The sequence below is a fragment of the Puma concolor genome, chromosome B3 (genome assembly GCF_028749965.1).
Source record: "Puma concolor isolate L17-30 chromosome B3, mPumCon1.1.hap2, whole genome shotgun sequence".
NCBI lineage: Eukaryota > Metazoa > Chordata > Mammalia > Carnivora > Felidae > Puma > Puma concolor.
The window spans coordinates 143,012,356-143,026,838 of NC_141672.1; the positions used below are offsets into that span (position 1 = coordinate 143,012,356).

At 40.4% G+C, this 14,483-nt stretch overlaps 1 protein-coding gene across 5 annotated transcripts in view; it reads left to right on the forward strand.

Annotated features, from left to right (window-relative positions):
* Positions 1-14,483, forward strand: part of FANCI (FA complementation group I) — a 103,902-nt gene that overhangs the window by 31,920 nt on the left and 57,499 nt on the right. For all 5 annotated transcript variants that reach the window (XM_086711559.1, XM_086711558.1, XM_086711557.1 and 2 more), the window contains exons 4-10: positions 6,230-6,360; positions 6,772-6,928; positions 7,008-7,065; positions 8,456-8,497; positions 9,265-9,388; positions 10,087-10,172; positions 12,643-12,769. In XM_086711559.1, coding sequence (XP_086567685.1) covers positions 6,230-6,360; positions 6,772-6,928; positions 7,008-7,065; positions 8,456-8,497; positions 9,265-9,388; positions 10,087-10,172; positions 12,643-12,769 — 725 coding nt within the window. The remainder of the gene's footprint in view (positions 1-6,229; positions 6,361-6,771; positions 6,929-7,007; positions 7,066-8,455; positions 8,498-9,264; positions 9,389-10,086; positions 10,173-12,642; positions 12,770-14,483) is intronic.

Here is a 14,483-nt window from a genome sequence, read left to right on the forward strand (position 1 = left end):
TGTCATCACAGATCATAAATGGTATGATTACAGTCCTTTTTAAATTACTCAGAATTTTTTTTATGGCCTGATATGTTGTTTATCCTGGAGAATGTTCTATGTGCACTTGAGAAAATTGTGTCTTTTGTTGTTGGACGTAGCGTTCTATAGATGTCAGATTTAGTGTGTTTATGTCTATTTCCTTGATTATCTTCTAATTGTTCTATCCATTGAAAGTAGGGTATTGAAGTTTTCATTTGTTGAATTGTCCATTTCTCCCTTCAGTTGTTTTGGTTTTTCCATTGTATATTTTGGAGTTCTTTTGTTAGATGCTTATATATTTATAATTGTACGTATCTTGATGATGGATTGACCCTTTCATCATTATAAAATGTCCTTTGTCTCCAGTAATAGTCTTTCCCTTAAAATGTGTTTTTTTTTAAGTTTATTTATTTTGAGAGAGTGTGCAAGTGGGGGAGGGGCAGAGAGAGAAAGGGAGAGAGAGAATCAGTCCATCAGTGAATCTGTCAGCAGAGCTGGACCGGGGCTCAATCTCACAAATCGTGAGATCATGACCTGACCCAAAATCAAGAGTTGGACAACTCATTAACCAACTGAGCCACCCAGGTGCCCCTTAAAGTCTTTTTTTCTTTAAGTTTTTTTTTTTTTATTTTGAGAGACAGAGTGAGTGTGCTTATGCGTGGGAGAGGCAGAGAGAGAGAGGGAAAGAGCGTGAGTCCCAAGCAGGTTCTGTGCCATCAGCACAGTGCTAGATGTAGGGCTTAATCCCCGAGGTTCTTGAGATCACGACCTGAGCCAAAATCAAGAGTTGGACACTTAACCGACTGAGCCACCTAGGCGCCCCAAGTGTTTTTTTACTAATATTTGTATGGCCAATCTAAGTTTCTGGTTACTATTTGCATAGTGTATATATTTTTTGAGATATTTTTGAGGTATTTATTTTGAGAGTGAGAGAGTATGAGTGGGGGAGGGGCAGAGAGAGAGGGAAAGAGAATCAGTCCGTCAGAGAATCTGTCAGTGCAGAGCCGGACACAGGGCTTGATCTCACAAACTGTGACATCATGACTGGAGCCGAAATCAAGATCAGATGATTCTTCAACCAAGTGAGCCAGCCAGGTGCCCCTTAAAAGTCTTTTTTTCCTAATATTTGTATAGCCAATCCAAGTTTTTGGTTACTATTTGCATGGTATATCTTTTTCCATCCATTCTTTAACTTTCAAATTATGTGTCTTTTAAGTCTAAATTGTGTTTCTGGTTGACAGTATATAAATGAATTTTTAAAAATTTATTCTGCCAGGGGCTCCTGAGTGGCTCAGTCGGTTGAGCTTTTGACTTCAGCTCAGGTCATGATCTCATAGTTTATACGTTCGAGTCCCGCGTTGGACTGTGTGCTAACAACTCAGAGCCTGGAGTCTGCTTTGGATTCTGTGTCTCCCTCTCTCTCAGACCCTCCCCGAGTCATTCTCTCTCTCTTCTTTTTCATCTCATCTCTGTCTCAAAATAAATAAATAAAAAATTAAAAAAAAATTTATTCTGCCAATCTTTGTCTTTTGATTAGAATGTCTGATCCCTTTTCTGTAGTTACTGATAAGGTAGGGTTTACATCTGCTATTTTGCTATTTGTTTTCTTTGTTTTAGGTCTTTTTTTAACTTTATGTGTCTTGTGTTAAATAGATAATTTCTAGTGTAGCATTTTAATTCCTTTGTCATCTTTTTTATTATGTTTTTGAGTTACATTCTTAGTGGTTGCCCTGAAGATTATAACTAATGTCTTAATTTATAACAGTCTGGTTCAGATTAATACCAGCTTAGTTTTAATAGTTTACAGCACTTTGCTCTCTATATAGCTTCTTTTTTCTCCCTCCTGTGTGTGATAACTGTGATACAAACTCATCTTTACATATTTCTGCCCATCAACAAAAATTTTAAGTTTGTTTAATTTTTTTTTTTTTTTTTTTTTTTACATTTATTCAATTTTGAGAGGCAGGGAGGGACAGAGAGAGGGAGACACAGAATCTGAAGCAGGCTCCACGCTCTGAGCTGTCACAGAGCCTGCCTGACGCAGAGCTCGAACCCATGAAGAGTGATGAGATCATGACCTGAGCCAAAGTCAGATGCTTAACTGACCAAGCCACCCAAAACCCCTGTTTGTTTTTAGAGAGAGCACGCATGAGCAGGGGGGAGAGACGGAGAGAGAGAGAGAGGGAAACTCAGACTCCACGCTCAGCAAGCAGCCTGATATGGGGCTTGATCCTGGGATCATGACCTGAGCCAAAATCAAGATTCAGACATTCAACCGACTGAGCCACCCTGGCACCCCAATCAACACTGATTTCTATTTATTGCTTTCTACAAGTCTTATAAATCAGGAGAAAAAGTAATTACTACTACTTTTGTATTTTCTTATGTAGTTACGTTTACTGGTGCTATCTCATGTGGATTTAAGTCACTGTCTAGTGTCCTTCATCTCAACCTAAAGGATTCCCTTTAGCATTGAGCAAGTCTTCTGGCAGCAAGTTCTCTTTTTTTTTTAATCTGGGAATTCTTAATTTCTCCTTCATTTTTGAAGGGTGGTTTTTCTGGTTGTAGAAATGTCGGACAGCCCTTTCAGCAGTTTGTGTTATCCCATTTCCTTTTTTTTTTTTTAATTTTTTTTTTTAATGTGTATCTTTTTGAAAGAGAGTGACAGAGCTTGAATAGGGGAGGGCAGACAGAGAAGGAGAGACAGAATCGGGTGCAGGCTCCAGGCTCTGAGCTGTCAGCACAGAGCCCGACGTGGGGCTGGAATTTACAAAGCATGAGATCATGACCTGAGCCAAAGTGGGATGCTTAACCTACTGAGCTGCCCAGGTGCCCTTATCCTTTTTCCTTCTGCCTTTCAGTGTTGCAGGGGAGGGGGCGGGGGAGTTGGAGGGTTGGTTTTTTTGATGAGAAACCAGGTGTTAATTATATTGAATACTCTTCCAGATGACTTGCTTCTCTTTTGTTGCTTTTTCAAGATTCTCTCTTTGTCTTTGCTGTTTTTTTTTTTAAGTGTACCGTTTCTGTGTCCCTAAGTACATTAACTATTCTGGAATTCTAATACTGTGTTGAATAGAGGTGGCAAAAGTGGACATTCTTGTATTTTTAATGTTTTATGGAAATTCTTTCAATCTTTAGTAGTTGGATATGATTGTTATGGGTTTTCCACAGATGGCCTTTGTTATGAGGAAGAGTCTTTGATTTCAGCTGTTTGTTATGGGATGTCTACCTGTGGTTCTCTTGGGTTTATCCTACTGGAATTTATTGAGCTGCTTAAATGTGTAAATTAGTCTTTGTTAAAATTGGGAAGTTTTAGGCTATTATTTCTTCTCTTCAGCCCTTTCTGTCTTTCTCTTGGGACTTTGATTATGTCTTGTGTTAGCACTCATGATATCCCACAGGTCTCTGAGGCTGTGTTCATTTTTCTTCTTTTTCTTTCTGTCCTTCAGACTGGATAATCTCAGTTGCCCAATTAAAAAAAATTTTTTTTAACGTTTATTCATATTTTGAGAGACAGAGTGTGAGTGGGAGGGGCAGAGAGAGAGGGAGACAGAATCTGAAGAAGGCTCCAGGTTCTGAACTCACAGCACAGAGCCCAATGCGGGGCTTGAACTCACAGACTGTGAGATCATGACTTGAGCTGAAGTCAGACACTCAACTGACTGAGCTACCCAGGTGCCCCCTCAGTTGTCCTATTTTTAAGTTCTCTGATTCTTCCTGGTCAGATCTGCTGAGACCTTATTGTGGATTTTTCAGGTCAGTTATTGTACTTTTCAATTTCAGAATTTTTATTTACTTATTTACAGTTTCTGTCTCTTTTTTGATACTCAGTATTTGGCAAGACATTGTTCTTAATATTTTCCTTTAGTTCTTTAGGTATGGTTTCCTTTTCTTTGAACATATTGGAAACAGCTGATTTAAAATCCTTTTCTGGGGACACCTGGGTGGCTCAGTCAGTTAAGTGTCTGACTCTTGATTTCAGCTTGGGTCGTGATCTCACAGTTTGTGAGTTTGAGCCTCATGTTGGGATCTGTGCTGATGGTGTGGAGCCTACTTGGAATTCTCTCTCTCTACCCTTCTCTTTCTGCCCTTCCCTTTCTTGCTCTCTCTCAAAAAAAACTTTAAAGACATTTTTTTAAAAACTTAAAACTTTTTTTTAAGTCCAAGAGTGCTCAAGCAGGGGAGAGAGGCAGGGGGGAGAGCAGAGAGAGAGGGAGGGAGAGAGAATCCTAAGCAGACTCCACGCTCAGTGAGGAGCCTGACGTAGGGCTCGTTCCCATGACCCTGGATTCATGACCTGAGCCAAAATCAAGAGACATTCAACTGACTGAGCCACCCAGGTGCCTGTCCTGCTGATTTAAAATCTTTGTCTAGTAATCTAACATCTAGGCTCTCTCAGGGACAGTTTTTAATTGATTCTCTTTTTTCCTGGATATGGGCCATACTCTTGGGACATTTTAAGTGATATTTTGTGGGAACTCTGGAAATGAGATACCAGTCTCCTCTTCCAGATATGTTTTTGCTGTTCTGATATTCCTTTTGTCTTTATGGTGGCTCCTCTGAACTAATATAAAATATTAATTGTTGTGTATGGGCACTGTTGGGTATGGCCAACTGAAGTCTGTTTGGTTAGCTTTGCAGTTAGCTAATGATTGATTGGGCAAAGATTTCCTTAAATGCCTGGAACCATTGAGTTTCCCAGCCTTTGCTGAGGAGCCCTGTGATGTTGGAGGTACACCTTCAGAGCTCAAGTGTTTTATAACTCCTGTTTAGTCTTTCTACTTGTGCAGAGCCTCACAGTCAGCCAGAGGGGAGAGTTTAAGGTCTTTTTGGGTCTTGCTTTGCCATGTACACTCCCTGTGCATGTGCATAGCCCTGAGTGTATTTGCATGGCTTACTAGATTCCTTGGGATACATCAGAATGTTTCAAAGCCCCCTATGCGCATATTCTCCAGGATTTCCTTTTAAGTTTTTTGGTCAGCTTCTTGCATGCCTAACTATTATTGCTGCCTCAAAGCATCTAAAATAGTAATCAGTTGCAACTGATTTAGACAGATGTCCTGGGTAAAAATGGCCTTTTGCACTGAACGAATTCAAAGGTCAAATAAAGACAAACCTTGGGGTAGCTGGCTGGCTCAGTCAGTAGGGCATGTGACTTGATCTTGGGGTCATGAGTTCAAGCCCCATGTCGCGGGTAGAGTTTACTTTCAAAAAAAAAAAAAAAGACAAAGCTTGGTAATGAAAATTTTTAGGGAACAGCCAGACTGGTCAAATGACAGTTCTTATCTGGGAATTGGGCTTTGGAGGTGTTTCAACCATATTCTGTCCCCCCCCAGGGGCTGCTAGGCTGTTGGCTTTTACCAGGACTGTGGGGCTATTGGTTTTAAAGACTACCTGAGCTTGCGGGGGTGGGGGGGGGTGGTGCTATGGGAGTTGAGGGCATGTTAAAATACCACAAAACTTGTTCTTACTGAGATTCAGCTGTTTTTCTTAAGTAAACACTCCCTGGATTTTTGCAAGCCTTTGATTAATTTTCAGAGTTGTGAACAAGTTGATTTTCATTATTTTTATCAGTGTTTTTACTGCTTTTATGGAGGAAAGGATTTCTGAGGTCTTTATTTTTCTGCCATTCCCACTGACATTATTCAGTGATTTTTAAAAAAATTTTTTTAATGTTTGTTTATTTTTGACAGAAAGACCGAGCATGAGCGGGGGAGGGGCATAGAGAGAGGGAGACACAGAATCCAAAGCAGGCTCCAGGCTCTGAGCTGTCAGCACAGAGCCCAACGTGGGGGTCGAACCCACAGACCTCGAGATCGTGACCTGAGCTGAAGTCAGATGCTCAACTGCCTCAGCCACCCAGGCGCCCCTCAGTGATGATGTTTTAAAGTGGAATATGTTAAAGACATTTAATTTGGGTTACTGGGCCCAAAAAAGGCTCTAAGATATTTTAGAAGGTATTTCTCTTTCTGCACTATGAACTTATTTTAAAAATCAGTGACATAGGTGGAAGAAGAAAAGATGACATTTCAGTCATCCACCTAAATTAAATACTTTTGTAAAGCTCTTAAATATTGCTGCTCTAAACACAATGGTAATCAGTAAATTGATAATTCTGCTTCTTTATTAAACTATAGTGCTGTTTTTCCTGTTTGCCCTTCAACTTTCTTCTTTCTTTGTTTCTGTGCTATTCATTTAAAACAATAAGGTTCCCCCTGCTCTGAGGAAGCTGGAGCTCTTAGGAGGCTTAAGATATACATTCGCTCAATCCAGTTGGTGGAGTCAGGGGATTTGCAGAAAGAAGTAGCATCTGAGATTTTAGGATTACTAATGGTGGAGGTAAGAGGGTAAATTTGGAGGGGGGGGGGGTTGTAATTTGTTGAAGGAAGGGAAACTTTAATGTGCCAAACCTAGCATAGTTCCTACTTACGAATAAGAACTACTATTAAAAAACAGAAGTTGATGGATGGTCCATAAACCCATGTTTATGTTAATTTCTGATATGGTGGGCATCTGATATCTTTGAAGAGTTGGTGTATTTGAAAACATTGGAGAACTGATGGAGGATTCTGACCTTTGAAATCTTTTATGATCAAAAGTTTTGTACCAGAGCAGAATGATTTCCTGGATCCCTTATAGGACCAGTTCTGGGTTTCAGTGCCAGTTCTATTCAGCAAAAGACTTTATTTCTTGGAGAGACCAAACATTTAGATTTCTGCTTAACATTTTCTTTGTCTCATGAATTTTTAGGTTCACAATTTTCCAGGACCATTACTGGTTGAATTAGCCAGTGAGTTTGTTAGTGTTATCAAGGAGGGCAGGCTAAAGAATGGAAAATCTTTGGAGTTATTACCCATTATTCTCACTACCCTTGCTGCCAAAAAGGAAAATGTGGCTTATGGAAAAGGTAATTTTTTTTCCCAATTTTAGTGGCCTTTTCTGTAGTCACTTAATCAAATTTATCTCAGTATATTTTTCATTTCTAGGTGAACTAAGTGGGGAAGAATGTAAGAAGCAACTGATTAACACCCTGTGTTCTGGCAGGTGAGTCTTTCTCATTAACGTGTAGCACTTTCTCAGACATGCATGTGGCCAAAAAAAGGATTACTGTTGATGTCAGGAATTTTTATCACTAAGTTTTTGGTCTGTGTTTTTGCTTATAATGTAAATTGCTTATAATGTAAAACCATTTAGTTTGCAATGAATTTTTGAGAGATTAGTTACTATATTTTCTGTTCTAAACTACATATAGTTTATTTGACTCTTCATCTTAACAGAGCAGTGTTGTCTTCTAGCATTACTTGGAGTCCCAAGGTCCTTAAGGCTGAGAGGTCACCCTTCTGCTATATCTTTTATGTTTTTTTGAGTGAGTGGGATACATAATGATGTTGTACCTTTAAGCCAGAAATAGGGGAATCCACCCTAAGGAAAGACTCCAACATAATAAGAAAATTCTCATACGTAGACATGTTCACCACAGAAATTTGTGACCAACTTAAACATAGTATAATAGAAAAATTTAAGTTATGGTAAGTAACCTGTGTAAGCTAAGGTAGAGAAACTCCATGAAATTTAGACCCATTTGAAGTAAAATATATAAAACCATCAATCAAAAAATCCTTACCATATAGAGAATACAAAGTTATGTAATACAATGATTATGTTTGGGTACATTGAAAAGAACCAGAAGCGAACACCCAAGATTATCTAAATCAAAAATAACAGCTTTTATGGTTCCTTACATAAGATCCCTAAAATATACATGATTTTAAGTATGTATCAGCACATGTGTGCCTATATGTTTATTTGATTTTAATTACACTGGAGTTTATTCAATATACATCACAATATACCTTGCATTTTTTCATTTACTGCATCTGTTCATGTCAGAATATATGACTCTACGTCATCCCTTTTAATAGTTCCATACTATTCTGTTGTATTTGGCTAGTCTCCAATTGTTAAGAATATTTTTTTCTAATAAATAATATATGGTTATTTGGTTTTTTGCTATTATAAAAAGTGTTTGCAATGAACATCCTTATATATCTAGGTGACCTTTTGTAAGCATGTACTTGGGATAGATTTCTAATACTAATTTGGGTGGGTCTGTGCTTATGTGCATTTTTAAACTTGATAAGTATTGCCAGCTTATCTTCCCAGAAGGGTTCTATCAGTGTACACTCTCTAAAATCATACGTGGAGACCATTTGTTTCCCCAAATCTTCCCAGCATTGAATGTCATCAGACTTCGATTTTGCTAATCTCATAGGTTAAAAGCTGTTATTTCATTGATTCTTTGATCTCATTTCCCAGTGGTACCAAATCAAACTAGAAATGGCCTTAATTTTTCCCTCATTAATTTTACAAAGGAATATGCAAATAAGTGAAGATGAGATAAACTTTCATATTCTTTGTCATTTTCTTTAACCAGATGGGATCAGCAGTATGTAATCCAGCTCACTTCTATGTTCAAGTAAGCATCTTTATTTCCTTTTTATGCCTGCCCTGCTGTGTGAACTTGGCCTGCTAGAAATTGAAATTTAGCAAGTTCAAGCACCACTTTCCCCTGAATAAGAGTAATGGTAACTTTGTTTTCTGTTACAGGATTTTTCCCCTCTAATTTTTCCCCTTTAATTGCTTATTTAAAATATTTTTGGGGGCACATGGGTAGCTCAGTCAGTTGAGCATCCGACTCTTGATTTCGGCTCGGGTCATTGACGATCCCAGGGTTGTGGGATTGAGCCCCACATCAGGCACTGCAGTGAGTGTGGAGCCTACTTAAGATTCTCTCTCTCCCTCTGCCCTTCTCCCCAGCTCTCACTCTGTCTCTCTCAAAAAACAAAAACTGTGATTTTCTTCTCTTAATATTTTATTTATTTTGAGAGAGAGTGTGCGAGCAGGCAGGGGAGGGGCAGCGAGAGAGAGAGAAAAAAAGAGAATCCCAAGCAGGATCCATCCATGCTGTCAGTGCAGAGCCCGACGTGGGACTTGAACTCACAAACCATGAAATCATGACCTGAGCCAAAAATCAAGAAATCAGACACTCAACCGGCTGAGTCACCCAGGCGACCCTGATTTTTTTTTTCTGAGATAACTTCCCTTATGTAAGGTTTTTGGTTCCCTTTAAGGTTCTCTGTTACAGAAAAACCAAAGGGCAGTTACAATATTCTAATTCTAATATGATATTCTAATCTCCCAAATAAGGCCATAGCTTTGGCCTTCAGAGTCTTTGATCCACAGGGATGTCCCTTTGGCTGCAGAAGAGGTGGAATTTGTGACAGAGAAAGTGTTGAGGATGTTCTCCAAGTTGAATCTTCAAGAAATACCACCCTTGGTCTATCAGCTTCTGGTTTTCTCCTCAAAGGTACACATAAAAAAGTATTTTTTTTCTTTTTAAACTCTAGTGGGATGGTCAGTTAAGAGCATTCAGTTTACTCCTACTCCTGGTTTACATACTAGGGCATAGATGCTTTCATTTCATATGATGATATGATTAGTAAAAGGGTCAGGCTCTTCAGCCAAGGAAAACACCTGTTATTCTTGTACTACCACATTTGGTATGTGTGTGTAGTAGTAAAGGGGGTAAAAATCTCATGAAGGGTGGACTAGTGGTCCCTTAACTGAAGTCTAATACCATCATCTAATAACATCTGTTTCAAACCGGATTTTTTTTTTTTTTTTATTTTTTAATGTTTATTTTTGAGAGACAGACAGAGTGGGGGAGGGGCAGAGAGAGAGGGAGACACAGAATCCAAAACAGGCTCCCGGCTCTGAGCTGTCAGCACAGAGCCTGATGGCGGGGCTCAAACTCACAGGCTGTGAGATCATGAATGGAAATGAAGTCAGATGCTTAACTGACTGAGCCACCCAGGCGCCCCTCAAACCCAAGTTCAACATGAAAAAATGTTCTGTAAATGCTAACTGTGACTTGAGGTTGTCATTTCTCTGTTTAAATTCATACTCAAGAATACTCTAAGCTGAAAAAGTATTTTAAGTTCAGCTTGGTGATCTTGGCCTTTATAGGGAGACCTTACCTAATTTTGTACCTTTTTTTTTTTCCAGGGAAACAGAAAGAAGGCTTTGGAAGGAATCATAACTTTCTTCAATGAGCTAGATAAGCAGCACAATGAGGAACAGAGTGGTGATGAGTGAGTAATACAGTATTGAAATAAAATCATTTTTGCAAGGCATCTTCTTATGTGTTTTACTTCATTGTTACTTAACCTCTCAGTCCCTGCCTTCACCTCAGCAGAGAACTTCCCTGGCCCTCTTTTAGCTGCTGAGCAGCTCTTCTACTCTTTCATTTGTAGCTTTTCCAGGAGAATAGTGGTAATTATTCTGTAAGTTGTAAGTTTATAAACTGTTTATCAAGTGCTCTGTACCGGGAGCTGTACGGCCCTGGGACTACAGTGATGAACTAGTCAGACAAGGTCCCTGCTCCTCAAGGAGTTTAAATACTGTGAGAAGAGAACAGAAAATAAATAAGAAAAATATTAGAAGATGCTATGCAGATAATTTAAATAGATGGTCTGATAGTGACAGGGTAGCTATTTTAGGTTCAGTGGTCAAGGAAAACCTCTTGGAGAGGGTGTTATTTTAACCGAATCTTGGATGGGAAGAGCCACGATATGTAGATCAGGGAAAAGAACATTTTTAGTGGGATAGTGACTAGTGAGTACAAATGCAAGATGCAGCATGGCATTTTGAAAAAGAGGGTTTTGTTTTTTTTGTTTTTTTTTAAAGCAAACATTTGTAGAGTGCTTACCCTGTGTCAGGTGTTCTAAGCACTTTAAACCTCACAACAACCCTATTTGCCTCAGCTTTATGCATGTGTAAACTGAGGCACGGGGAAATGAAGGACTATCCCAACATAGCTATAAAATGGAGCTGGAATTTCAGTCCAGGCAGTTTGGCCACAGAGCTCATGCTGTTAATCCTGTTGCGGCCTACTGCTTCTACTACTCTAGGGTAACTTTTGTTATTTGGCTTGCACAATTGATAAGAAGATGGTCTTTTCTTTCTTGTCTCTCTTTTTTTTTTTTTTTTTTTTTTTTAATTTTTTTTTTTTTTCAACGTTTATTTATTTTTGGGACAGAGAGAGACAGAGCATGAACGGGGGAGGGGCACAGAGAGAGGGAGACACAGAATCGGAAACAGGCTCCAGGCTCTGAGCCATCAGCCCAGAGCCTGACGCGGGGCTCGAACTCCCGGACCGCGAGATCGTGACCTGGCTGAAGTCGGACGCTTAACCGACTGCGCCACCCAGGCGCCCCTTGTCTCTCTTTTTTTAATTTTAGGTAGGCTCAATGCCCACTGTGGGGCTAGAACTCATGACCCCGAGATCAAGAGCTGTGTGTTCTGACTGAACCAGCCAGGTGTCTCTAAAGATGGTCTTATACACTGAGTTAGGAAAGACTGACAGAAAAGCAGGTGTTGCACAAAATAAGCTCAGTTTTAACCATGTGAAGTTTGAGAGCTTGTTTGGAGGTTCTAGCAGGGGAGCGCAGCTACTCGTATACCCTTGACTGAAGAACAGTTCTCCTCTATCGGGGAAGCTCATCCTCTTTGACAGAGCACACAGCTTCGGGAGGGATGCACATAGAGCGGTGAGGGAGGAAAGGGACACCCGCCTAGCCAGCCAGATCAGCCGAATCAACCCTGGCGATCAGTGGGGTGACAGATGTTGCAGACAGATCGCCCGCACGTCCTAACCATGTTAAGTTTGAGATGTATATTAGCATCCCATATGGAGGTATTGAGTAGACAGTCTGGAGTAGGGAGAGGTCAGGACTGGAGATAAGAGACTGGGAAAGAACTAAAACCATGGGACTGGATGGGGTTCCTTAGGGAAATTATGAAGAAAGAGAAACACAAGACTGAGCTCAGAGGCATTCCACCACTTAAAGGGAGGTGAGCCAGCCAAAAAAAAAAAAAAAAATTGGGGGGAAGAGTTCAGTGACAATGACCCAGAGGAGAAGAGTTTTTCAAGAAAGAAGTGGTCATTTGTATCATATCTGCTGAGCTGTTAATTAAGATGGGACTTGATTATTGGTTTTGGCAGCATAGAGGTCATTTGTAAGCCTTGCAAGAATAGTCAAATGCGGGGGGCACCTGGGTGGCTTAGTCAGTTGAACATCCGACTTTGGCTCAGGTCATGATCTCAGGGTTTGTGGGTTCAAGCCCCACGTCAGGCTCTGTGCTTGACAGTTCAGAACCTGGAACCTGCTTTGGATTCTGTGTCTCCCTCTGTCTCTGCCCCTCTCCTGCTTATGCTCCCTCTCTCTCTCAAAAGTAAGAAACATTAAAAAAATTAAAAAAAAAAAAAAAAAAGAATAGTCAAATGGCATTGAGGGGAGTGGGTAGGGAGGGGACAGAAGCCTAATTGAATTAGATTTAACTGGGAAATGGTAAAGAAGTGGAATTAATGACAGTAGACAGTTCTTTCAGGAAGTTGTGTTACAAAGGGGCAAGGAACGAGGCAGTAGAATTTATACTTAACTCCCTGCCTCCAGTGATGGTACAGGTTCGGCTTGAGTTGGGTCTACTTGTTCATCTGAGGATGTGCATGATTGTCTCTTGTTCAAACCGTAGCTCATACCTTTCTGTTGAATCTTTTAGGCTGTTGGATCTTGTTACTGTGCCAGCAGGTGAACTTCGTCATGTGGAAGGCACCGTTATTCTACATATTGTGTTTGCCATCAAATTGGACTGTGAACTAGGCAGAGAACTCCTGAAACACTTCAAGGTAGCCCTAAACTCTTCAGGTGATCCAGGGATCTCTTTATGAAACAGGGTGTTTGAATTCAAGCCACTTAATTCAAGCTAGTTAATGACAGGGAAAAAGTGGAAGCATTGTAGAATGACCCTTAATCTAGAGGATGCCTTTTACTTTGAAAGTAGAAAATATATGACGTCATCCCATTCTTAAGCAAGTTCTATTTTAAATCCAAACCTTCAATATTCTAATGTTTGAAAAAGAAAAAAAAGCAATGCCTGGGTGGGTCAGTCAGTTAAGCATCTGACTTCACCTCAGATTATGACCTCACTGTTTGGGAGTTTGAGCCCCACATTGGGCGAGCTCAAGCCCTGCTTCTCTCTCTCTCTCTCTCTCTCTCTCTCTCTCTCTCTCTCTGTCTCTGTCTCTCTCTCTCTCTCTCTCTCTCTCTCTCTCTCCCCCCCCTCCCCCCCTCCTTCCCTCTCCCTCCCTCCCCCGCCTCCCTGCCATGGGATTCTGTCTCTCTGCTGCTTGCTCACTTGCTCCCCCTCTCAAAAAAATAAGGAAAAAGAAAAAAAATACTGTTCAACAGGAAACTTAACATTTAATCCTAACTCTATCATTGTCTTTTGTGAGCTTCAACCTTGACCTCTGCTTCCCCATTTAAGAATTGGGATATTGCCTGTTTCTAGTAGTGCGTTTATGGGATTTTGTGAAACTAAGTCATTTGTCATTAAATAATTATGAAGTAATAAGATAATAATAGAGGTGTTTTGAGCTCTTCTGAAAGAAAAGTAATATACAGATAAAGGACCTCTTTTTTCCTCCATTTTATTTTGAAAATTTTAACCCACAGAAAAGTTGAAACGCTGTAGCACAATGAGCACCTATATACCCTTCACTTAGGTTCAGCTGGGGTTTTTTTTTTTGTTTTTTTTAAATGTTTACTTATTTTGAGAGAGAGAGTGTGCAAGCAGAGGGAGGGTCAGAGAGAGAGAGAGAGAGAGAGAGAATCCCAGGCAGGCTGCATGCTATCCGTAAAGAGCCCCATGTGGGGCTCGATCTCACAAACTGCGAGTTTATGACCTGAGAACCAAAATCAAGAGTCAGACACTTAACTGACTGAGCCACCCAGGCAACTCTAGATTCACCAGTTTTTAAATATTTTGGGGGCGCCTGGGTGGCTCAGTCGGTTAGGCGGCCGACTTCGGCCTGGGTCATGATCTCGCGGGTCCGTGAGTTCGAGCCCTGCGTCGGGCTCTGTGCTGACTGCTCAGAGCCTGGAGCCTGTTTGAGATTCTGTGTCTCCCTCTCTCTGACCCTCCCCCGTTCATGCTTTGTCTCTCTCTGTCTCAAAAAAAATAAATAAACGTTAAAAAAAAAAAAATATTTTGCCACATTTACCTTATCTCTCTGACATATATTATTTTTCTGAATCATTTAAAAGTAGAAGTCCAATTTAGTGCCTGAATACTTCCACATGTGTTTCCTAAGAATAAGGATTAGTATTGGGGCATCTGGGTGGCTCAGTCAGTTGGAAGTCTGACTTCACCTCAGGCCATATCTCACGGTTTGTGAGTTTGAGCCCCGCGTTGAGCTCTGTGCTGACAGCTCAGAGCCTGGAGCCTGCTTCCGACTCTGTCTTCCTCTCCCCCTGCCCTCTCTGTTTCTCTAAGATAAATAAACATTAAAAGGAAAGAATAGGATTAGTATCTTTTAATTGCATTTTTTGAAGCATCCAGCC